This window comes from Scyliorhinus torazame, chromosome 3 (assembly GCF_047496885.1).
Source record: "Scyliorhinus torazame isolate Kashiwa2021f chromosome 3, sScyTor2.1, whole genome shotgun sequence".
Classification (NCBI taxonomy): Eukaryota; Metazoa; Chordata; class Chondrichthyes; order Carcharhiniformes; family Scyliorhinidae; genus Scyliorhinus; species Scyliorhinus torazame.
Window position 1 is genome coordinate 5,595,737 of NC_092709.1, and position 24,761 is coordinate 5,620,497.

General features: G+C 44.6%; 1 protein-coding gene across 3 annotated transcripts in view; it reads left to right on the top strand.

Annotated features, from left to right (window-relative positions):
* pkd2 (polycystic kidney disease 2) overlaps positions 1-24,761 on the top strand; it is a 75,404-nt gene that overhangs the window by 15,474 nt on the left and 35,169 nt on the right. For 2 of the 3 annotated variants that reach the window (XM_072495225.1, XM_072495223.1), the window contains exons 2-6: positions 2,680-2,793; positions 6,416-6,549; positions 7,463-7,713; positions 10,126-10,350; positions 24,393-24,621. In XM_072495225.1, coding sequence (XP_072351326.1) covers positions 2,680-2,793; positions 6,416-6,549; positions 7,463-7,713; positions 10,126-10,350; positions 24,393-24,621 — 953 coding nt within the window. The remainder of the gene's footprint in view (positions 1-2,679; positions 2,794-6,415; positions 6,550-7,462; positions 7,714-10,125; positions 10,351-24,392; positions 24,622-24,761) is intronic. The other variant, XM_072495224.1, reaches the window with a different exon arrangement.

The following is a 24,761-nucleotide window of genomic DNA, read 5'->3' on the forward strand; positions in this document are numbered from 1 at the left end:
CGGTATATACCTATCCCTTTCCATCACTAAAGTAAACGTAATCGAATTGTGGTCACTATCACCAAAGTGCTCACCTACCTCCAAATCTAACACCTGTCCTGGTTCATTACCCAGTACCAAATCCAAAATGGCCTCGCCTCTTGTTGGCCTATCTACATACTGTGTCAGGAAACCCTCCTGCACACATTGGACAAAAACGGACCCATCTAAAGTACTCAAACTATAGCGTTTCCAGTCAATATTTGGAAAGTTAAAGTCCCCCATAACAACTACCCTGTTGCTTTCGCTCCTATCCGGAAGCATCTTTGCAATCCTTTCCTTTACATCTCTGGAACTTTTCGGAGACCTATAGAAAACCCCTAACAGGGTGACCTCCTTTCCTGTTTCTAACCTCAGCCCATACTACCTCAGTAGACGAGTCCTCATCAAACAACCTTTTTGTCACCGTAATACTGTCCTTGACTAACAATGCCACCCTTCCCCCTCTTTTACCACCTTCCCTGAGCTTACTGAAATATCGAAACCCCGGCACCTGCAACAACCATTCCTGTCCCTGCTCTATCCATGTCTTCGAAATGGCCACAACATCGAAGTCCCATGTACCAACCCACCAAGTTCACCCACCTTATTCCGGATGCTCCTGGCATTGAAGAAGACTCACTTTAAACCACCTTCCTGCCTGCCAGTACACTCCTGCAACTTTGAAACCTTACTCATGACCTCACTACTCTCATACTCCTGTATACTGGAGCTACAATTCACGTTCCCAAGCCCCTGCTGAACTAGTTTAAACCCTCTCCTGATCTAGTTTAAACCCTCAAACTTAATCTTCCACCTGTCTGCCCACTCCACCAACTTAGGCCTACGTCCTTTTTGACATTCTACTGTCCTCTTCATAATTTACAATACTTCCAAGTGTTGTATCATCTTGCAAACTTTGAAATTGTCCCCTGCACATCAAGATCTAGATCATTTATATATCGGGAAAAGCAAGGATTCCAATACTGACTGCTGGGGAACATCAGTACAAACATTCCTCCAGCCCGAAAACTATCCATTGGCCATCACTCTCTGCTTCCTGTTCAGCCGATTGTGCGAGCACTGTACCAAATGTCTTTTGAAAGTCCATGTATATCATCACATCATCAGCATTACCCTCATTGATGTTACCACCTCAAACTCCAGCAAGTTAGTTAAACATGATTTCTCCGGAATTCTATGCTGACTCTTTCTAGTCCACCCACATTTCTCCATGTGACTAATTCTATCCCGAATAATTAACCCATTGATAAAGTTGCAATTCATTCTTTGCAATATCCGATGAACAACCTGCCAGCACATACAGCTGTAATGATGTGTATATAAAAAATATATATATATATATACAGATTACTAAATATTGCTGCTGCGATATGCAGAAATAGTAAGTTTTCATTGTCAGACCAATCTGACTAGGAGCAGGCTGGTAGAAGGGTTTGTCATACGATTGTAGGCTGTTTGATGTAGTACAATATAAACTGCAGCTGATGGATCATAGATAGCTAACCTTTGAATGGTCTTGCAGTTTATGCTAAAATACCAATAAAGATTGTTATAAGTTTGACAATGTTAAGCCATGCATCGTGCATTATTTTTAATCAGTGTGTGCGCACAATCAGAGAGTCAATCGATAGCCTCGTCAGTGGTTAGATGGAGTTCTTTAAGCCTGCCTTCACATTTCGTCAGCGGACACACCTGGACAATATGTGGCATTGTTTGGACTGCACCGCAGGTGCCGCCTGGATGGTCTTGGTGACCCCACTGATGTTGGGTGGCTGCACAGAGACTTTGGCCAGTCTGGAAACCGTTTAGAAGGACAAATGCATCATGCATTGATTTGGATTGGATTTGTTTATTGTCATGTGTACTGAGGTACAGTGTGAAGTATTGTTCTGCGTGCAGCTCGGACAGATCATTCGATACATGAAAAGAATGACATAAAATACACAGACACAGACATCGGGTGAAGCATACAGGAGTGTAGTACTACTCAGTAGAGAAGATGTGTGGAGAAATCAGTTCAGTCCATAAGAGGGTCGTTTAGGAGTCTGGTGACAGTGGGGAAGAAGCTGTTGTTGAACCTGTTAGTGCGTGTTCTCGGACTTCTATATCTCCTGCCCGATGGAAGAAGTTGGAAGAGTGAGTAATCCGGGTGGGAGGGGTCTTTGATTATGCTGCCCGCTTTCCCCAGGCAGCGGGAGGTGTAGACTAGAGTCAATGGATGGGAGGCAGGTTTGTGTGATGGACTGGGCGGTGTTCACAACTCTCTGTAGTTTCTTACGGTCTTGGGTCTAGCAGTTGCCATACCAGTCTGTGATGCAGCCAGATAGGATGCTTTCTATGGTGTGTCTGTAAAGGTTGGTAAGAGTCAATGAGGACATGCCGAATTTCCTTTTAATTGCTCATGTAGTGATGTAAGCCAATCAGTGGTAAAAGTTATAGACTTGTCTAATTTGGTCCGTTTAAGTATATTTCTGCTCTAAACGTCTTTTGTACTTGATAAATTATATGCTTTTTAATGACCTTTTTTAAAAAGCCATGCCAACTTTTATAATGTTTTAAATTCTGTATGTTGCTAAATATTGTTTAGTCTTGTTTTGAAAATCCATGTCATTGTCCTGTTTTTCTTTCTTTCTTCAGCTTTATGGGGGACACGACAGACTGTGGATCAAACTATTAGCAGAGAAAGATACCTGAAGAACATGCTGAGAGAGTTGGTGACCTACATCATTTTCATGGTGATTCTGTGTATCTGTAAGTGACCTCTAGCTTCTTAACTGGATGAAAAGGAATATAATTTTATAGCATTAAATAAAATTTGGAATGGATGCTGTTCTGAACAATTTATCAAAGCTCTTGGTATAATCCTGTGAACCATGTAAGTTGGACCTGCTTTAATAAGGAGAATGCCCATTAATGTGCAACAGACAGGATGATTAATATTTCAAATACTGTACAGTCTTTATCACAATTAGGCAAAAGGCTGATAGGGTCCTCCTACAAATGGCCAAACCGCACTGCAATAGCATCAAGTGCCAGATACATCAACTTGCAGAAGTGGAGAGTTCATTCTTAACTTTGATAACCATCTACTTGATTCTCTCAAGTCTGGTATTAAACCTTGTTCCATCAATGCCACGCCCTAGTTATTTGGCCAACTTTGGTGTGGATTGCAACCACTCGTATGTTTATGCATGAAATGGCAACAAGATCAAGCAGCCATTTTAAAATATTTTACAATTCAAGGGTAATTGTGATACTTGTGAGCATGTTCTTTCCTTTGCAGAATGTGTTTGTGCTGTTGAAGACTGATAGGGAGTGGTGTGTTTGTAAAAAGCCTCAGCAATGGGGAATCCAAAATGAGCTCATGTGAGCGGAGATCCTTCATCTCCGGTTATATGAACAAGGTTGGCATCAGTGGAATGATCTGATACGATGTGAAATTGGGGCAAAACATGGCATTTGGAGTTCTGGAATTGTACCGCACGGGGTGGAATTCAGCCCACCATGCAGCTGCTAGTGCATTCAGTCCCACTCCCCTGCTATTTCCCCATATTCCTGTTTTTAACACAGACATGCAAATCCTTTTTAGATCTGCTTCTACCACCCTTTAAGGCAGCACATTCCAGATTGTACCAACTTAACTGTGTTTTCGAATTTTTAAGAAATTGTTTTTGGATCGTCAAAACCTTTTACTGTGGATAAAACTGTTGGCTGGCTGTAAATGTGGATACATTTCCTGTGGCATTACTCACATACTCTGAGGTTTCTGTATGAAATAGGGGAACCATGCCAGTTAACATTAGCAGGGACACTGACATAACTGGGAGATGTCTTGGGACCTGCGAGGACTTGAAAGGGGCCTAGGGTCTGTCAATAGGCCTGAGGTCTCAGGATTTTGGAATCACAGACATGGTAAATGTATCTTTGTGCTCTGCTAATGAATTTGCTGATTTATCCAATCTTTAGTAAACATAAATTTCCATAAATTGCGTGGTAAAACACACAAGGTAATTGTATGTGCAGTTTGCTGAGTTTATATATGAAATTTCCCCAATCCTGAGTTCAGGGGAGGTTTTTAACATGACATAAAAATCAACATAGAGGTGAATGACCAAAAAAAAAGAATTAATTCTCAGCAAATGATCTATTTTCCTTCGTATCAACAAAGAAACCAAGGTGACTGCGCCCCGTCTGAACAGCTTATAGAAAATAATATTTAGCACTAACTTGAAATAACATTTAATTCCAAAACCTTTTTTTGGAAAGAGCGAAGAAATTCTTGAATTCTCGCAGGACGCTCATAATTCCTGTTGATACACATTGCATGTTGCAATCTGCACATGCTCTTAGAATGGCCAATATAACTGTCGAGGTACAAATAGCCTGTATGCATTGGAACCCAATGTTTTAATAACACTACAACAAAACCATAAACTACAATATATGACAATTTACTACATTCGTCAAGGAATAATGTGCAGGATTGTGGGACAAAGATGGGGATGGCACTAGGTGAATTGCTCCTTTAGAGAGCTATCACAGACAGAACGGGCTGAATGCCCCCCTGCCTTGTAACCGTTCTGAGGTTCTGTGTCTGGCTTGGGACAATTGGTTGAAGTGACACTGGAGTCTGGTGCTCCACGTTTGGTGGTGGCTGCACAATATAGATACATCAGAGAATCACAGAATCGCTACAGTGCAGAAGGAGGCTAGTTGGCCCATTGAGTCTGCACCGACTCTCCGAAAGAGCCCCCTAACTAGGACACCACCCACTGCCATCCCCCTAACCCCATCCAACCCGCATATCTTTTTGACATTAAAGGACAATTTTACCATGGCCAATCCACCCAATCTGTGCATCTTTGGACATCATGTGGACAAACAGCTGCAACCTGGTCTTATTGAGAGTGAGACAAACAAGATAGAGTATGAAAGCTGCAATCTTAGTATGTTGAGGAAAATAAAATCAGCAGTAGAGGAATTGAAACTCCTGGCTTTTGATTAGATTTTTAAAATTCATTTACGGGATGTGTGTGTCTCTGGTTAGGCCAGTGTTTATTGCCAAATCCTAATTGCCCTTGGGAAGGTGATGGTAAGCTGCCTTCTTGAACAGCTGCAGTCCATGTGCTGCAGGTACACCCACAGTGCTGTTAGGGAGGGCATTCCAGGATTTTGACCCAGCGACATTGAAGGAATGACGATATATTTCCAAGTCAGGATGGTGAATGACTTGGAGGAGAACTTCCAGGTGGTGGTGTTCCCATGTATCTGCTGCTCTTGTCCTTCTAGATGGTAGTAGCCATGGGTTTGTTGAATGAACCTTAGTGAGTTCCTGCCATGCATATTGTAGATGGTACACACGGCTGCCACAGTTCATTGGTGGTGGAGGGAATGAATGTTTATGGAAGGGAAGCAATCTAACTGTCTTCTTTGTCCTGGATGGTGTCGAACTTAAGTGCTGTTGGAGCTGCACTCATCCAGGCAAGTGGAGAGTATTCCATTACACTCCTGACTTGTGCCTTGTAGATGGTGGACAGGCTTTGGGGGGTCAGGAGGTGAGTTACTCTCCGTAGGATTCCTAGCCTTTGACCTGCCCTGGTAGCCCAGTATTTATATGGCTGGGTCCAGTTCAGTTTCTGATCAATGGTAACCCCCAGGATGTTGATTGTGGGGGATTCATCGATGGTAATGCCATCGAATGTCATGGGGTGATGGTTAGATCCTCTCTTATAGGAGATGGTCATTGCCTGCCACTTGTGTGGCACGAATGTAACTTGCCACTTGTCAGCCCCGAGCCTGGATATTGTCCAGGTTTTGCTGCATTTGGACATGGACTGCTTCATTATCTGAGGAGTCGCGAATGATGCTGAACATTGTGCAGTCATCCGCCAACATCCCCACTTCTGACCTTATGATGGAAGGGAGGTCATTGATGAAGCAGCTGAAGATGCTTGGGCCTGGGACACTACCTTGAAAATGTTAATATTTCTACCCAGTGACAAATCGGTTTTGCGTGCTTTTAGTTTATATGGTGATCGCATTTCCTTCACATGCTGAAAAGGTGATTGGGAGAGGAAATTGAAGAGTTGGCTGTCCTAGCTGTGCATTGTGGTGTCACTATTTTTAATCTTTAAATGAGACCAAGACCTCCACTAAACTCCTGCCTGGAGTCAAATCAATAAGATCAGATATAAGCTTGACTGGTGAAGCTGGCTTGACGGGGCTCATGGCCTCTAAAATGCTACATTTCAACAGACCCAGTCACTTTAACTTGCTTTCACCAGCTGGTTGAAAATATTTACCTAGATTAAAGGTTCCAGAATGAGTATTACAACAAACATTTCCATTCGCCACTTTTTAATTTCTGTTACAGTAACGTATGGGATGGTCAGCTCCAATATGTACTACTACACCAAAGTCATGGCCAGTCTTTTCCTGGACACGCCTTTCTCTGAAAACGAGAAAACCAATTTCAGAAGAGTGTCCAGCATGGATGATTTCTGGAAGGTACTGTTGCAAATTAACTACTTTAACATTAATGAGTGAAAATGCAAACACAAAAGGGCAGTTGGCTACATAAATTAGTTATCAATATCGTTATTAATATATGTACTTATTTTGTACTTTATCTTGTGGCCTTCGTTTTAAAGTTACTATAAGTTGGATGCATAAAAAAAAATCATTTATTGCAAGATTAAACTTTTGAAAGTGCAGTTGTAAATAACCAGGAGAGGTTTTCTTAAAAGGAAGTGGGTTTGGAACAGGTTGGGAATGTATGAGGAGAGACACGAAGAGCAGAGTTAAAGCATTTAAATAGCAAAACCCATAGCTATTTGGGAAAAGTTCCTATGCGCTATGGGCTAAGGAGCTGTGACAGGTAAAACTGAGGCACTTAAGCACCACCACTGCTGGGAGTGCATAGCTTTGTGGCAAATTTCTGTTCCACATGTAGACAACGTGGGTATTTGTATAGATAATGGAAAATGTTGGCACAAATGCTTGACTAATATGACATTAGGAAGACACCAGGCTTGAGAGAGGGTGTAAAAGAATGTGAGGTTTACACTATAGATTGATGACTTGAATAGAGTCCATGGCAGATCACATTGTACGTGGCCTGTGGAAGGAGAAGTCTCAAAGCCAGTGGGTCTTGTCTCTAATCTGTTCCTGGGCTTATTGCCTCATTGAAAGGGGCGAGGGAGAAGAACATGCCCAATGAACATTGTCTAATCCAATGGGACAGAATTGATAAAATATCCCTCTTGATAAATTTGTGGGGTTGGGAAAATCTCGAGTCAAAATTACAGGATGGTTCGTTTAAAGAAAACACTTGCATAATGTTGTTTAGATGTTGATTGGTTTTATGGACAATTGGGAACAACCCATTGTGCATTTGCTCATCAAATGTCTTCCCTCCTAGTTCACAGAAGACCCTTTGTTAGATGGGCTTTATTGGGACCTGTGGTACAATAATGAAACACTGCCTGAGAACAAAAGTTTCATTTACTATGAAAATCTGCTTCTGGGAGTGCCCCGTATCAGGCAGTTAAAAGTGAAGAATGAATCCTGTCAAATACATGAAGATCTAAAAGATGAAATCAAGGAATGCTATGATGTCTATTCAGTTGCAAATGAAGATAAGACATCATTTGGCCTCATGGATAAAACAGCGTATGTCATTTTACTTTTAATTCCTACTAAGGTTCTAGGAAAATGATTTATAAAGAGTGATTGCTATGAAATAATGTGCTGCACAATGGAAAATATTTTCTTAAAATGATGGTCTGTGTTATGCAGCATGCATTGAATTATTTCGGTCCAGTTTTTTCCCCTTTTAATGGAACATTTGCCCGCTCCACTGCGTACCAGCCTCCCCGAACAGGCGCCGGATTGTGGCGACTAGGGGCTTTTCACAGTAACTTCATTTGAAGCCTACTTGTGACAATAAACGATTTTCATTTGCATTGTTTTCTCCATCAGCGTTCTCCTGCATGTGAAATTTCGGACTACAGCTATGAATTTAGTTTCTGTTCTGACTGCGTTTATAACAAAATGGGCTGCCATTGACCAGTTAGATCTTGCTTTTCACCCTGAATGGCTCAGAGATGGAAATACAGGATAATCTTGTAATTCATGCTCATGGGTCAGATAATTGGGTTTGGTGTGTTGTAGTCCTACTATTGGCCCAACTCTCTGCTATAAACAGAAAATACTGGACAATCTCAGCAAGTCTGACAGCATCTGTCAAGAGAGAAGGGAGCTAACGTTTCGAGTCCGGATGACACACTGTCAAACTCTGTTGTAGTTTCTGGTGGGAGCAGTCGTTCTGGTTTCAACTTCCTCTGTATGGGTTAAACCGGGGCTCCACTAGCAATTTGGTTCCACTCCCTTGCTGCCTATCAACTGGTACCAGTTGTTGCTTAATTCCAGCTGATCATTTCGGATAGTTCACTGTATCATTATCAAATGATTCGCAACTCCTTTAATAATCATAGTTGGTTGCCATACTGTGAAGTCTGGTTCCAAACACACTCAAGACACCCAGTTTTGATTCCAGAACTTGAATATCGCTGAAAAAGTACATTTTGTCAAAGCTTTTGGTCTTGCACTCAAAATGGAGAAACGGCTTAATACTGTACGAGAAGAGAGTGCTGTTTGGTTGGTAAGTGGACTGATTGGTGGAGGCATTGCCATGGAGAATGCACCTGTTGATGATGACGGACAGTTACTTGCCAACCATCATTTGAAATTCATACCAGGCATCTTGATACTGCTCAAGGCATTGCCCTGAGGAATGAACCAGTGAATATGACGGTCACAATGTGCATGCATGTTCTTTCTGTCTGTAAAGGATAGGGCCCCGTGCATTAATATATGTAGCTTCTAGGACATGCAAATGCATCGCCCCGACTGACCATCTTAAATTGGTTGTTAGGTCATTCTTAGCACGTTGATTATTTTGCAATCGTGGAATCACATCTACTGTTTTGCAAGCACGGGTTGTTGGGTGCAGTCTATACCTTGCTTGTGAACAGCGGAGGGGTCATGCTGTTTGATCCGCTGTGCCAGTCTTTGGGATCTACATACCTAGCATCGCACTGGCACCGGAATTCATATACCGCAGTGTTCATTTGTGTGATAGGCAGATGTAGTTTTGGCTTGATTGCAGCATCTTGTTAGTGGCAAACACCACTCATGTTGCTACTGTATGGTAGCAGTGTGAAACAGCTTCACCTGCTGCTCCAATTTATTAGGTACCTTGCCCTTCCAAGATAACCTGAGGTGGATTGGGCACTTTTCCGAGCCGAAAATGACAACATTAGGCTTGATCATGGGTTTGCGTGATATACAGCACAAATATCATACTGTATAAGTTTTTTTTGTTTTCCTTTACATTGCCATTCTTGCGCATTGCTTTGACAAAATGTATTTTTATTTAGTAATAGACTTTTTTAGCCATGGATTTGACTCCTGCTCTGTGCTGAGTTTAGCTGGCCTCGCCAGGCAGTGCCATAGAATCATAGAATTTACAGTGCAGAAGGAGGCCATTCGGCCCATCAAGTATGCACCGGCTCCCCGAAAGAGCACCCTACCCAAGCCCACACCTCCATCCTATCCCCATAACCCAGTAACCCCACCCAACACTAAGGGCAATTTTAGACACTAAGGGCGATTTAGCACGGCCAATCCACCTAACCTGCACATCTTTGGACTGTGTGAGGAAACCGGAGCACCCGGAGGAAACCCACGCACAAACGGGGAGAATGCACAGACAGTGACCAGTTGCCATGGTGACAGTGCTAAAAGTGGTTGGGACGCAAAAACAATCAAATAGTATTACTGCTCTGGACTGGTATTTGGGGACTTGCATCAGGCAGTTAAAAGTAACAACATATGTGACAATTAGTTGCATCAGGCTTGATTGTGATGTCTTCCACAGTCAAATAGCCTGGAACAATCATTCTCCTCTGTCACTTCGAAAGAATGGCTGCCTGCACTAACTGAATCATGAGTTTTGTATCTTCAACTATTGAGTGCAAAAAATTCTGGGATGGTTATTTTGCTTTTTAAAAATTAAACCAGCTGGATTTATACGAGTGAGGAAGATTTACAAGAGACCAGCTACTGGGGATTAGTCGCTACATACAGTGGAGCTGGATATTACCTGGACCTGGCAAGGAATAGAGAAGAGACAGCAACAAAGTTGAAAGTGCTGAAGGAGAACTTGTGGCTTGATCGAGGCACCAGGGTTGTCTTTATTGATTTCTCTGTCTACAATGCTAACATTAACTTGTTTTGCGTGATCAGGTATGACCAGTTTTAATTTTTGTTTGTTTGTGGTTGTGTTAGAAACCTCAAACTCATTCGTTTTTCTTTTGGAAAAAAAAAACCCCACTGGCTTTCCTTCTAAGTGGCTTGGGGATAGGAAGGTGTGTTTGTAGCTGTATAATGCTCTGTAGGTACGTTACTGCCATCAACCAGCTGTCAGCAGAGAACTGCAGACTGCCAATCAACTCTCCTGCTATCACGCTAGAGTCCTGTTTATTTTTATTTTGCTTGGTAAACAATGGACTATTCACTATTCAGAACTTCAGTCCAACACAAGACCAGTTCTGCACAATTTGAATTGTAATTAATTTTGAGTGAAGGGGTATATATATCAGCGGCAACTTTCTGATGGTGGCGGAGGGGACACATCTAAAGTTGGGTTTTAAAAAAAAATCAGACAGTTCAAACCTATAATTAAATTTGCTACCTGTTTAAAAGGAATTAAAATTAATTTTAATAACAGAATAATTTTTGGACCTAGTGTCAGTACAAAGAACAAAGAAATGTACAGCACAGGAACAGGCCCTTCGGCCCTCCAAGCCCGTGCCGACCATACTGCCCGACTAAACTACAATCTTCTACACTTCCTGGGTCCGTATCCCTCTATTCCCATCCTATTCATGTATTTGTCAAGATGCCCCTTAAATGTCACAATCGTCCCTGCTTCCACCACCTCCTCCGGTAGCGAGTTCCAGGCACCCACTACCCTCTGCGTAAAAAACTTGCCTCGTACATCTACTCTAAACCTTGCCCCTCTCTCCTTAAACTGATGCCCCCTAGTAATTGACCCCTCTACCCTGGGGAAAAGCCTCTGACTATCCACTCTGTCTATGCCCCTCATAATTTTGTATACCTCTATCAGGTCTCCCCTCAACCTCCTTCGTTCCAGTAAACCGAGTTTATTCAACCGCTCCTCATAGCTAATGCCCTCCATACCAGGCAACATTCTGGTAAATCTCTTCTGCACCCTCTCTAAAGCCTCCACATCCTTCTGGTAGTGTGGCGACCAGAATTGAACACTATACTCCAAGTGTAGCCTAACTAACAGCTGCAACATGACTTGCCAATTCTTATACTCAATGCCCCGGCCAATGAAGGCAAGCATGCCGTATGCCTTCTTGACTACCTTCACCTGTGTTGCCCCTTTCAATGACCTGTGTACCTGTACTCCTAGATCTCTTTGACTTTCAATACTCTTGAGGGTTCTACCATTCACTGTATATTCCCTGCCTGCATCAGACCTTCCAAAATGCATTACCTCACATTTGTCCGGATTAAACTCCATCTGCCATCTCTCTGCCCAAGTCTCCAAGCAATCTAAATCCTGCTGTATCCTCCGACAGTCCTCATCGCTATCCGCAATTCCACCAACCTTTGTGTTGTCTGCAAACTTACTAATCAGACCAGTTACATTTTCCTCCAAATCATTTATATATACGACAAAGAGCAGAGGTCCCAGCACTGATCCCTGTGGAACACCACTGGTCACAGCCCTCCAATGAGAAAAGCATCCTTCCATTGCTACTCTCTGCCTTCTATGGTCTAGCCAGTTCTGTATCCACCTTGCCAGCTCACCCCTGATCCCGTGTGACTTCACCTTTTGTACTAGTCTACCATGAGGGACCTTGTCAAAGGCCTTATTGAAGTCCATATAGACAACATCCACTGCCCTACCTGCATCAATCATCTTAGTGACCTCCTCGAAAAACTCTATCAGGTTAGTGAGACACGACCTCCCCTTCACAAAACCGTGCTGCCTCTCACTAATACGTCCATTTACTTCCAAATGGGAGTAGATCCTGTCTCGAAGAATTCTCTCCAGTAGTTTCCCTACCACTGAAGTAAGGCTCACCGGCCTGTAGTTCCCGGGATTATCCTTGCTACCCTTCTTAAACAGAGGAACAACATTGGCTATTCTCCAGTCCTCCGGGACATCCCCTGAAGACAGCGAGGATCCAAAGATTTCTGTCAAGGCCTCAGCAATTTCCTCTCCAGCCTCCTTCAGTATTCTGGGGTAGATTCCATCAGGCCCTGGGGACTTATCTACCTTAATATTTTTTAAGACACCCAACACCTCGTCTTTTTGGATCTCAATGTGACCCAGGCTATCTACACACCCTTCTCCAGACTCAACATCTACCAATTTCTTCTCTTTGGTGAATACTGATGCAAAGTATTCATTTAGTACCTCGCCCATTTCCTCTGGCTCCACACATAGATTCCCTATCCTTCAGTGGGCCAACCCTTTCCCTGGCTACCCTCTTGCTTTTTATGTACGTGTAAAAAGCCTTGGGATTTTCCTTAACCCTATTTGCCAATGACTTTTCGTGACCCCTTCTAGCCCTCCTGACTCCTTGCTTAAGTTCCTTCCTACTTTCCTTATATTCCACGCAGGCTTCGTCTGTTCCCAGCCTTTTAGCCCTGACAAATGCCTCCTTTTTCTTTTTGACGAGGCCTACAATATCTCTCGTCATCCATGGTTCCCGAAAATTGCCGTATTTATCCTTCTTCCTCACAGGAACATGCCGGTCCTGAATTCCTTTCAACTGCCACTTGAAAGCCTCCCACATGTCAGATGTTGATTTGCCCTCAAACATCCGCCCCCAATCTATGTTCTTCAGTTCCCGCCTAATATTGTCATAATTAGCCTTCCCCCAATTTAGCACATTCATCCTAGGACCACTCTTATCCTTGTCCACCAGTACTTTAAAACTTACTGAATTGTGGTCACTGTTACCGAAATGCTCCCCTACTGAAACATCTACCACCTGGCCGGGCTCATTCCCCAATACCAGGTCCAGTACCGCCCCTTCCCTAGTTGGACTGTCTACATATTGTTTTAAGAAGCCCTCCTGGATGCTCCTTCCAAACTCCGCCCCGTCTAAGTCCCTGGCACTAAGTGAGTCCCAGTCAATATTGGGGAAGTTGAAGTCTCCCATCACCACAACCCTGTTGTTTTTACTCTTTTCCAAAATCTGTCTACCTATCTGCTCCTCTATCTCCCGCTGGCTGTTGGGAGGCCTGTAGTAAACCCCCAACATTGTGACTGCACCTTGCTTATTCCTGATCTCTACCCATATAGCCTCACTGCCCTCTGAGGTGTCCTCTCGCAGTACAGCTGTGATGTTCTCCCGAACCAGTAGCGCAACTCCGCCTCCCCTTTTACATCCCCCTCTATCCTGCCTGAAACATCTAAATCCTGGAACGTTTAGCTGCCAATCCTGCCCTTCCCTCAACCAGGTCTCTGTAATGGCAACAACATCATAGTTCCAAGTACTAATCCAAGCTCTAAGTTCATCTGCCTTACCCGTAATGCTCCTTGCATTAAAACATATGCACTTCAGGCCACCAGACCCGCTGTTTTCAGCAACTTCTCCCTGTCTGCTCTGCCTCAGAGCCACACTGTCCCTTTTCCCTAGTTCTCCCTCAATGCTCTCACCTTCTGACCTATTGCTCCTGTGCCCACCCCCCTGCCATACTAGTTTAAACCCTCCCGTGTGACACTAGCAAACCTCGCGGCCAGGATATTTATGCCTCTCCGGTTTAGATGCAACCCGTCCTTCTTATACAGGTCACACCTGTCCCGGAAGAGCTCCCAGTGGTCCAGATAATGGAAACCCTCCCTCCTACACCAGCTGTTTAGCCACGTGTTTAGCTGCTCTATCTTCCTATTTCTAGTCTCACTGGCACATGGCACAGGGAGTAATCCCGAGATTACAACCCTCGAGGTCCTGTCTTTTAACCTTCTGCCTAGCTCCCTGAACTCCTGCTGCAGGACCTCATGCCCCTTCCTGCCTATGTCGTTAGTACCAATATGTACAACGACCTCTGCCTGTTTGCCCTCCCCCTTCAGGATGCCCTCTACCCGTTCGGAGACATCCTGGACCCTGGCACCAGGGAGGCAACATACCATCCTGGAGTCTCTTTCACGTCCACAGAAGCACCTATCTGTGCCCCTGACTATAGAGTCCCCTATTACTATTACTCTTCTGCGCTTTGACCCTCCCTTCTGAACATCAGAGCCAGCCGTGGTGCCACTGCTCTGGCTGCTGCTGTTTTCCCCTGATCGGCTATCCCACCCGACAGTATCCAAAGGGGTATATCTGTTCGAGAGGGGGACAATCACAGGGGATTCCTGCACTGACTGCCTGCCCTTTCTAGTGGTCACCCATTTCTCTGCCTGCACCTTGGGTGTGACCACATTTACATAACTGCGATCTATGACGCTTTCCGCCACCTGCATGCTCCTAAGTGCATCCAATTGCTGCTCCAACCGAACCATGCGGTCTGTGAGGAGCTCCAGTTGGGTGCACTTTCTGCAGATGAAACCATCCGGGACGCTGGAAGCCTCCCGGACCTGCCACATCTCACAGTCAGAGCACAGCACCCCTCTAACTGACATTGCGTCAATTAATTAAAATGAAAATTAAAAAAAAAAATTTTGAATATTTTTTTTTTTTTAAATTTCAACGTTACTGTTAACTATCTGTTTCCTAGCACTAGATTTCTAATAGAAATGCGAAAGCTAAATATAGTACTCTCCGATCTCTGGCTTAGATGTCCCTCTAAATTATAATTAAGTAATTATGTTTAATTAGTTACCAATGCTCAATTTTTTTAAATTTAGTGTAGAATCCCAACCAGGCACTCAGGCCACAGCTTTTCTGTGATGTCACTTCAGTTTCCCCCCGACACACACGCAATTTGAAAAAGATACAAAAGTAAAAATGAGTAAAAATCACTTACTTACCTTCTTAGTGTTAATAATAAAATATGGTACTTACCTCACACCAATGGGTTTTATTATTAGGTTAGAGGAGGAGGGCGGGTGGGAGACACTACACGTGTAGTGTCTCGGGTTTCCTCTCCACCAGAATTTATTGGTGAGGGTCTTCCCAGATGTCCACGGGTCGAACTTCCTGTTCCCGCCTTAAATACTAAAATATTTAAAAAAACAGAAAAGAGGGACCGAAAACGGGACCAGGTAAGTGTTTTTAAAGGACAGACTTACCTCCCAGCAATCACTTCCGCACTGCCCCCGCTGAAATTGAATCACCAGCTGTTCTCCCGCCGAAATCTTTTAATATTTGTAAGTATGAATAATCAAAAAGTAACAGCTGTAAAGCTGCCTTTGTGAAAGGTGATTGTTGATGAACCTGGGACATCATAAAGAAATAAAGTATGAAGCACCCAAAGAGCTGGAATCGCAATGAAAATAGGAGCAGGAGGGGACCATTCGGCCCTTCGAGCCTGCACCGCCATTCATTATGATGGCTGATCACCCAACTCAATAGCCTAATCCTTTCTCCCTCCACATCCTTAAATCCCCTTCACTCTAAGTGCTATATCTAACTGTGTCTTGAAAACGAGCAATGTTTTGGCCTCAACTACTTCCTGTGGTAACGAATTCCACAGGCTCACCACTCTTAGCGTGCTAAGGAATTTCTCCTCTTCTGTCCTAAATTGTCTACCCCATATCCTCAGACTTTGACCCCTAGTTCTGCACCCATCATCGGGACCATCCTTCCTGCATCTACCCTATCTCGTCCTGTTAGAATTTTGTAGGTTTCTGAGATCACTCCCGCCAACCCCCATTCTTCTGAACTCCAGCGAACACAATCCTAACCGATTCAACCGCTCCTCGTGCATCAGGTCTGCCATCCCAGGAATCAGTCTGATAAACCTTTGCTGCACTCCCTCTAGAACACAAACATCCTTCCTCAGATAAGGAGACCAAAACTGCACACACTACTCCAGGTGTGGTCTCACCTAGGCCCTGTATAATTGCAGCAAGAAATCCCTGTTCCTGCACTCGAATCCTCTCACAATGAAGGCCAACGTACGATTTGCTGCCTTTACCGCCTGCTGTACCTGCATGCTTACCTTTAGCGACTGGTGTACGAGGACACCCAGGTCTTGTTGCACATTCCCCTCTCCTAATTTATGGCCATTCAAATAATTCTCTGCCTTCTCGGTTTTGCTACCAAAGTGGATAACCTCGCATTTATCCAAATTATACTCCATCTGCCATTCATTTGCCCACTCACTCAACTCTTTCAAATCTCTGCATCCTCCTCACAGCTCACTCTCCCACCCAGCTTTGTGTCATCTGAAAATTTGGAGATATTACATTTTGTTCCCTCATCTAAATCATTAATATATATTGTGAATAGCTGGGGTCCGAGCACCGCTCCCTGCAGTACCCCGATTCTGCCAATATTTTCCAAGTGCTCTGCTATAAAATCTTTGATAATGGATTTGAGTATTTTCCCCACTACTGATGTCAGGCTGACTGGTCTATAATTCCCTGCTTTCTCCCTACCTCTCTTTTTTTAAATAGTGCAGGAACTTTCCAGAGTCTATAGAATTCTGGGAGATGACCACCATCTACAATTTCTAGAGCCACTACTTTAAATACTCTGGGATTTAACCGGTTTGTTTGGAATCACGAGCTTTCGGAGCGCAGCTCCATCACCTGAGGAAGGAGCAGTGCTCCGAAAGCTGGTGACTCCAAACAAACCTGTTGGACTTTAATCTGGTGTTGTAAGACTTCTTACTGTGCCCACCCCAGTCCAACGCCAGCATCCCCACATCCTGGGATTTAACAGTCCCCAACACCATTTCTCTACTAATATTGATCACCTTCAGTTCCTCCCTTTCACTAAACCCTGCATTCCCCAGTATTTCTGGTATCTGATTTGTGTCCTCATTTGTGAAGACAGAACCAAAGTATGTATTTAGTTGCTCAGTCATGTCTTTGTCCCCTATTACACATGCCCCTGTTTCTGACTGTAAGGAACCTATATTTTTCTTCAATCCTTTTCTCTTCACGTACCTATAGAAACTATTACAGTCATTTTTAATGTTCCCTGCAAGCTTACTCTCGGTCTCTATTTTCCCCTTCTTAATCAATCCCTTGGTCCTTCTTTGCTGAATTCTAAACTGTCCACAGACTTGTTGTTTTTCTTGGCCAATTTGTGTGCTTCATCCTTGAATTGAATATTATCTCTAATTTCTCTTGTAAGCCATGGATTGGCCACATTTCCCGTTTTATTTTTGTGCCAGGCAGGAATAAACAATTGCAATTCTCCCATGTGCTCTTTGAATGTTCGCCATTGCCCCTCCACTGTCATCCCTTTAAGTATTGTTTCCCAATCTATCATAGCCAACGTGCGCCTCATACCATGGTAGCTTCCTTTATTAAGATTCAGCACCCTAGTCTCTGAATCAGCTACTTCACTCTCCATCTTGATGAAAAATTCTATCACATTATCGTTGCTCATCCTCAAGGGGACTCACACAACTAGATAATTAATGCTTCCACTCTCATTACACAGTACCCAGACCAGGATTGGTTTCTCAAAGTATTGGTCCAGAAAACCATCCCGTATACACTCCAGGAATTCCTCCTTATGGTATTGTGACTAATTTGATTTGCCCAATCTATATGCAGGTTAAAACCACCCATAATAACAGATGTTCCTTCACCGCAAGTGTCTCTAATTGCCTGTTTAATGCCATTCCCAACATCACCACTGCAGTTTGGGTGTCTATATACGACACCCACTAATATTTTTTGCCCCTTGGTGTTTCTCAGTTCTACCCACACAGATTCCATGGTCGGAGCTAATGGGCGGGATTCTCCGGTCTCCAATGCCAAAATCGCGTTCGGCGATCGGTCGGAGAATCCCCGTTGGTGCCGAAGTAGGGGGAGGGGCTGTTTTTGTGATGCTCCGCCCCCTCAAAAACAGGGTACTTGTCGGGACGGCCTCAGTGCATTACCTGAGACCCTCCCCCGATGGGCCGAGTTCCTGACGGTGTGGGGCGCGTGTGCTAATTTCTTTCAGGAACCCTGCGTGGCGGCTGCGGACTGAGTCCAGCACCACCACAGTTGGTGGGGGAGATGATCCGCGGGCTGGGGGGGTTTTGGCGGGGGCTAGGGTCACTGGTGGGGGGTGGTCCGAGGGTGGCGGGCCTGGCCAAAGGGGCACGCTATTTGGCAGGCCAGGTCCGCGCTTGGCAGCCGCCATGGTGCACGGCGTGGCCGCCAGCGTGTGCATGCGCGCCACGGACCTGGCAATTCTCTGGCCATATCCGCAGCTAGAGCCGGGGGCTCCCCACTGTGTGCCTGCTAGCCCCCCGCCAGACGGAGGATCGGTGCAGATTTTGCACCGTTCTTCGGGCCTAAAACACCACTGTTCCCACGCTGGCATCAGCACTTAGTCCCAAACGAAGAATCCCACCCAATATCCACCCTCATTATTGCATTGACTTCCTCTTTAAGCAGCACTGCCACTCCGCTGCCTTTCCCTTTTTGCCTGTCCTTCCTAAATACTGAATACCCCTGGACATTGTTTCAACACCCGAGGCGAGTACGCAGTCAATTCTAGCCCCAAAGAACCAGAGTCCCAATATAAGTGAATTCACCAATAATTTGCGTTTTCCGAAGGTCTTTAACCCTTGACTGCTCCAATGAGTTACAGACACCAGATTTGTAAGTAAAATATTAACAAACTGTTTATTAATAAAAAGGAGAAAAGATGAACATATAATGAAATAACAGGATGACTGTCTACCGGGCTACCTAATCCCAAGGCCCTGTCCCACCCTTTACCCAAACACACACATGAGAGACACAAGGTAAGGGACGGCGAAGAATTAAATAAAATAGGGATTATAGAGACGAATCTTCACGACTGGTTGCAGCATCTGAGATTTACTCGAGAGGTTCAGGTTGGCACAGTTCCGTCCTTCGCCCACCAGGTGGGGTTTCATCTAAGAATTCCAGGTCGGTGTGATTCTGCCCTTTGGCCACCAGATGAAGTGAGGTGTTCAGCGCAGTGCAGTTCTTGTCGCCGGCCACCAGATGGTGCCATACGGTGCTCACATCAGTGCCTTTCGACCACCACGCCGGCATCTCCACATCATTTCTACCACCAGATGGAGCCTTCGCCTTCCTGTGAGAACAACACCGCTCTGGTCCTTGTAAGTTAATAGTTTTTTACAGGCCTGATTCCTGTACAAGACTCTGGCGGCTTTACCACAAACACTTCCACTTTAAGCTCCAATTCTTCAGCTCTTCCCAGCCCCTCGCGCACACCGTTCAAAGGTTACTGACCTTTGTGAAAACTTGTACTTTCACAGTGAGGATCCCGTTCCCACACCTATCAGCTGTCTGCTCCTTCAACTCCGGAAAGTCTTCACAGATTGGGCTACAATGCTTCTTAAAATCGTCCGGCACACACCGAGAGAGGGAGAGACTTCAGGGTCCTTACTTCGCTGGCTGCTTCACAGAGCTGAACAATGATGTCATTCTCCAGAAGACCCGCCTTCTTCCCTGAAAGGTTCTGACTGGCTTCACCAACCACAGGCCCCGATGGGAGAACATTGAAAATGCCTCCTACACCGATTGGCCGCTTGCCAAGTCTATCAAACGACATCACAGATTCTGCCACAGAACCCAAAGGGAATGTTTTTGGACCAATCCACAGGGAGGGTTTTTTTCCAGTGTCCAAAGACTACAATTTAAACAGAAAACCCAAAGGGTGCAGTAAATTTGCAACAGCCAACCCAAAGAATGTATATCAGGGCAGACAGACAATACCCTATCAACATTCAGCTCCCATCCCTGGTCACCCTGCAGCCATGTCTCCGTAATCTTCATTGCTTCTTACCCGTTTAGTCTTTTTGTACAATTAGTTCATTAGCTTAATTTCACACAGCCTTTAAGCTTGTCTTTTTAACATGTCTCGCTCTCAATATTTTTCAATGTGGCCTTATTTGAATTTGGCCCTTGATTTCTCTGCCTATCACTTTACTTATTCCCCTCTCTTGTCTTTTGTTTTTGTCCTTGTTCTTCCTCCTCTGACTCCTTGCATAGGTTCCCATCCCCCTGCTATTTTAGTTTAAACCCTCCCCAACCACTCTAACAAATACTCACCCTAGGACATCAGTCCTGGCACAGTTTGTACTGGTCCCATCTCCCCCAGAACCAGTCCCAATGCCCCAGGAATCTGCAACCCTCCCTCTCACACCATCTCTTCAGCCACAGATTTATCCAATATATCCTTCGGTTTCTACTCTAACTAGCACGTGGCACCTGGTAATCCTGAGATCACTATCTTTGAGGTCTGACATCTCAATTTTCTTCCCAACTCCATATATTATGCTTTCTGCTTTTGTGACCTCATTCCCTTCCTCCTGCAGTGTGACCACCTCTCTATACGTGCTATCCACAACACTCTTCGCCTCATGGATTCTCCACAGTGTCCCCAGCCATCGCTCCAGCTCAGAAACCCGGGCTTCCAGGAGCTGCAGCTGGAGACACTTCCTGCACACATGCTGGCTCCGGGCACTGGAAATGCTCTCGGCCTCCCACATGGTGCAAGTGGAGCAAACCAAGGCTTTGAGCTCTCCTGCCATGACTTACCCTTTTAAATTAAGCCTTTGGAAGATGCCTGATATCAAAGAACAAAGAAAAGTACAGCACAGGAACAGGCCCTTCGGCCCTCCAAGCCTATGCTGACCATCTAAACTAAATCTTCTACACTTCCGGGGTCCGTATCCCTCTATTCCCATCCTATTCATGTATTTGTCAAGATGCCCCTTAAACGTCACTATCGTCCCTGCTTCCACCACCTCCTCTGGCAGCGAGTTCCAGCACCCACTACCCTCTGTAAAAAAAACTTACCTCGTATATCTCCCCTAAATCTTGCCCCTCGCACCTTAAACCTATGCCTCCTAGTAATTGACCCCTCTACCCTGGGAAAAAGTCTCTGACTATCCACTCTGCCTATGCCCCTCATAATTTTGTAGACCTCGCTCAGGTCGCCCCTCAACCGCCTTTGTTCCAGTGAGAACAAACCAAGTTTATTCAACCTCTCCTCATAGCTAATGCCCTCCATACCAGGCAACGTCCTGGTAAATCTCTTTTGCACCCTCTCTAAAGCCTCCACATCCTTCTGGTAGTGTGGTGACCAAAATTGAACACTATACTCCCAAGTGTAGCCTAACTAAGGTTCTATACAGCTGCAACATGACTTACCAATTTTTATACTCAATGCCCCGGCCAATGAAGGCAAGCATGCCGTATGCCTTCTTGACTACCTTCTCCACCTGTGTTGCCCCTTTCAGTGACCTGTGGACCTGTACACCAAGATCTCTGACTGTCAATACTCTTGAGAGTTCTACCATTCACTGTATATTCCCTACCTGTATTGACCTTCCAAAATGCATTACCTCGCATTTGTCCAGATTAAACTCCATCTGCCATCTCGCCGCCCAAGTCTCCAAAAGATCTAAATCCTGCTGTATCCTCTGACAGTCCTCATCGCCATCCATAATTCCACTAACCTTTGTGTCGTCTGCGAACGTACTAATCAGACCAGTTAATTTTCCTCCAAATCATTTAAATATACTACGAACAGCAAAGATCTCAGTACTGATCCCTACGGAACACCACTAGTCACAGCCCTCCAATCAGAAAAGTACCCTTCCATTGCTACTCTCTGCCTTCTATGACCTTGCCAGTTGTGTATCCATCTTGCCAACTCACCTTTAATCCCGTGTGACTTCATCTTTTGTACCAATCTGCCATGAGGAACCTTGTCAAAAGCCTTATTGAAGTCCATATAGACACTATCCACTGTCCTACCTGCATCAATCATTTTTGTGACCTCCTCGAAAAACTCTTATCAAGCTAGTGAGACACGACTTCCTCTTCACAAAACCGTGCTGCCTCTCGCTAATACGACTACTTGCTTCCAAAATGGAAGTCGATCCTGTCTCAAAGAATTCTCTCCAGTAATTTTCCTACCACTGACGTAAGGCTCACTGGCCTGTAGTTCCCTGGATTATCCTTGCTACCCTTCTTAAACAAAGGAACAACATTGGCTATTCTCCAGTCCTCCGGAACATCACCTGAAAACAGTGAGGATCCAAAGAATTCTGTCAAGGCCTCAGCAATTTCCTCTCTTGCATCCTTCAGTATTCTGGGGTAGATCCCACCAGGCTTAATATTTTTCAAGACGCCCAACACCTCATCTTTTTGGATCTTAATGTGACCCAGGCTATCTACACGCCCTTCTCCAGACTCTACATCCACCAATTCCTTCTCTTTGGTGAATACCGATGCAAAGCACCTCACCCATTTCCTCTGGCTCCACACATAGATTCCCTCCCCTGTCCTTCAGTGGGCTAACCCTTTCCCTGGCTACCCTCTTGCTTTTTATGTACGTGTAAAAGCCTTGGGATTTTCCTTAACCCTATTTGCCAATGACTTTTCGTGACTCCCTTTAGCCCTCCTGACTCCTTGCTTCAGTTCCTTCCTACTTTCCTTATATTCCACACAGGCTTTGTCTGTTCCCAGCTTTCTTGCCCTGCCAAATGCCTCCTTTTTCTTTTTGACGAGGCCTACAATATCCCTCGTTATCCAAGGTTCCCGAAATTTGACTTATTTATCCTTCTTCCTCACAGGAACATGCCTGTCCTGAATTCCTTTCAACTGACATTTGAAAGCCTCTCACATGTCAGGTGTTGATTTACCCTCAAACATCCGCACCCAATCTGTTCTTCAGTTCCCGCCTAATATTGTTACAATTAGCCTTCTCCCAATTTAGCACATTCTAGGACCACTTTTATCCTTGTCCACCAGCACTTTAAAACTTACTGAATTGTGGTCACTGTTCCTGAAATGCTCCCCTTCTAAAACTTCTACCATCTGACCGGACTAATTCCCCAATACCAGGTCCAGTACAGCCCCTACCCTAGTTGGACTATCTACATATTGTTTTAAGAAGCCCTCTTGGATGCTCCTTACAAACTCTGCCCCATCCAAGCCCCTAGGACTAAGTGAGTCCCAGTCAATATTGGGTAAGTTAAAGTCTCCCATCACAACAACCCTGTTGCTTTTACTCCTTTCCAATCTGCTCCTCTATCTCCCGCTGGCTGTTGGGGGCCTGTAGTAAAATCCCAACATTGTGACTGCACCCTTATTCCTGATCTCTACCCATATAGCCTCGCTGCCCTCTGAGGCAGATATCAGATTATATCCAATTCTCCAAGTCCCTTCTTTCCTTGTCCTTGTTACCACCACGTCTTGCCGTTACAGATTATAAACCACAGAAGTATTTTCAAACTCTAAAAGACTTATGGACCTTACCCACTATTTGCCAATAGCTCTCTCCCTTGTAGCCTCAGCTGCAGCAAGGCAAGCTCCCTATCTGAATGTTTAAAAGTTACAAAGCAAGGAGAAAAAGCAAAGAGCTTTTCTCTTCCTGCCCTGCACTGAATTCCCACTGTTTCAAATTCCCAAGTTTAAAACTCCCTCTCTATACCTCACTCTGGATGTGCCGCCTCCCACTGCTCATGCGCAAAGCTCACTGCACTGAAAATGTAGACAAAGCTGTGATGCGTGTTTCTTCATACATAGAAGGACTCTGCTTCCTTCAGATTATTGAGGATGGATGAATGAGGCTGTGGCTCTCGTGAAGCAACATGACGGAGTTTCAGCAGGAGTTCTTCTGATTTTCTACAGCTTCAGCACAACCTCTGAGAAGTGTCTGGAAATGCCTGTTGGTGCCATTGGGGTTGTTGCAATCTCTCATTGAAAGTCCAGTGCAGATGTGACAACCCCCTTCTCCTCCCCCCCCCCCCCCCCCCCTTCCCACCCCCAAAAAACAGCTCTTCAGGCATCTGTCTCCCAAGAAACTGAAGTCCGTGAGCAATGTTGACAGGAAATTCTTTGGTTTTCATGTGCACAATGAACCTGATCGTAAAAGGACACAAAATGGAACTTAATCGTGAGCGACCATATTAAAGTTGGGTATAATGTATCATTTCAGTTAAGCACATGTAATTATTCATCCCTTATGCAAGCTATATGGGTGGAAAGATGTAACTTGACCAGTTACAAGTTGTATGTATTTTATATATTTTAAGGTATTCTCTGTTGAATCAGCAATTGGCTCCTGTTAGTCCTATCTTTTGATCATTCATAGTTTGTTTTTGTCCCAATTGGACAGGTTAGTCGTTGAGTTCCCGGCAACAGGAGGTGCTCTTTCATCTTGGCAATTTCAGACCGTGAAACTGATTCGCTATGTATCCTCGTTTGACTATTTCCTGGCAGCCTGCGAAATTGCCTTCTGCATTTTCATATTTTACTACATCATTGAGGAGATTCTGGAGATCCATGTTAACAGACTGGGTTACTTCAAGAGTGTGTGGAACTGTTTGGATGTTGTGATTATTGCAGTGAGTATTTAACAGTGAAATGGGATGCAATTGTTTTATTATTATTATCTGCAGAAACCTCCAAACATACAGACTAGTTTTAGCATTCAAAGACAGAATATTCTGCACATAGCATCAGTGTCTGATGATCTTCAAAATCA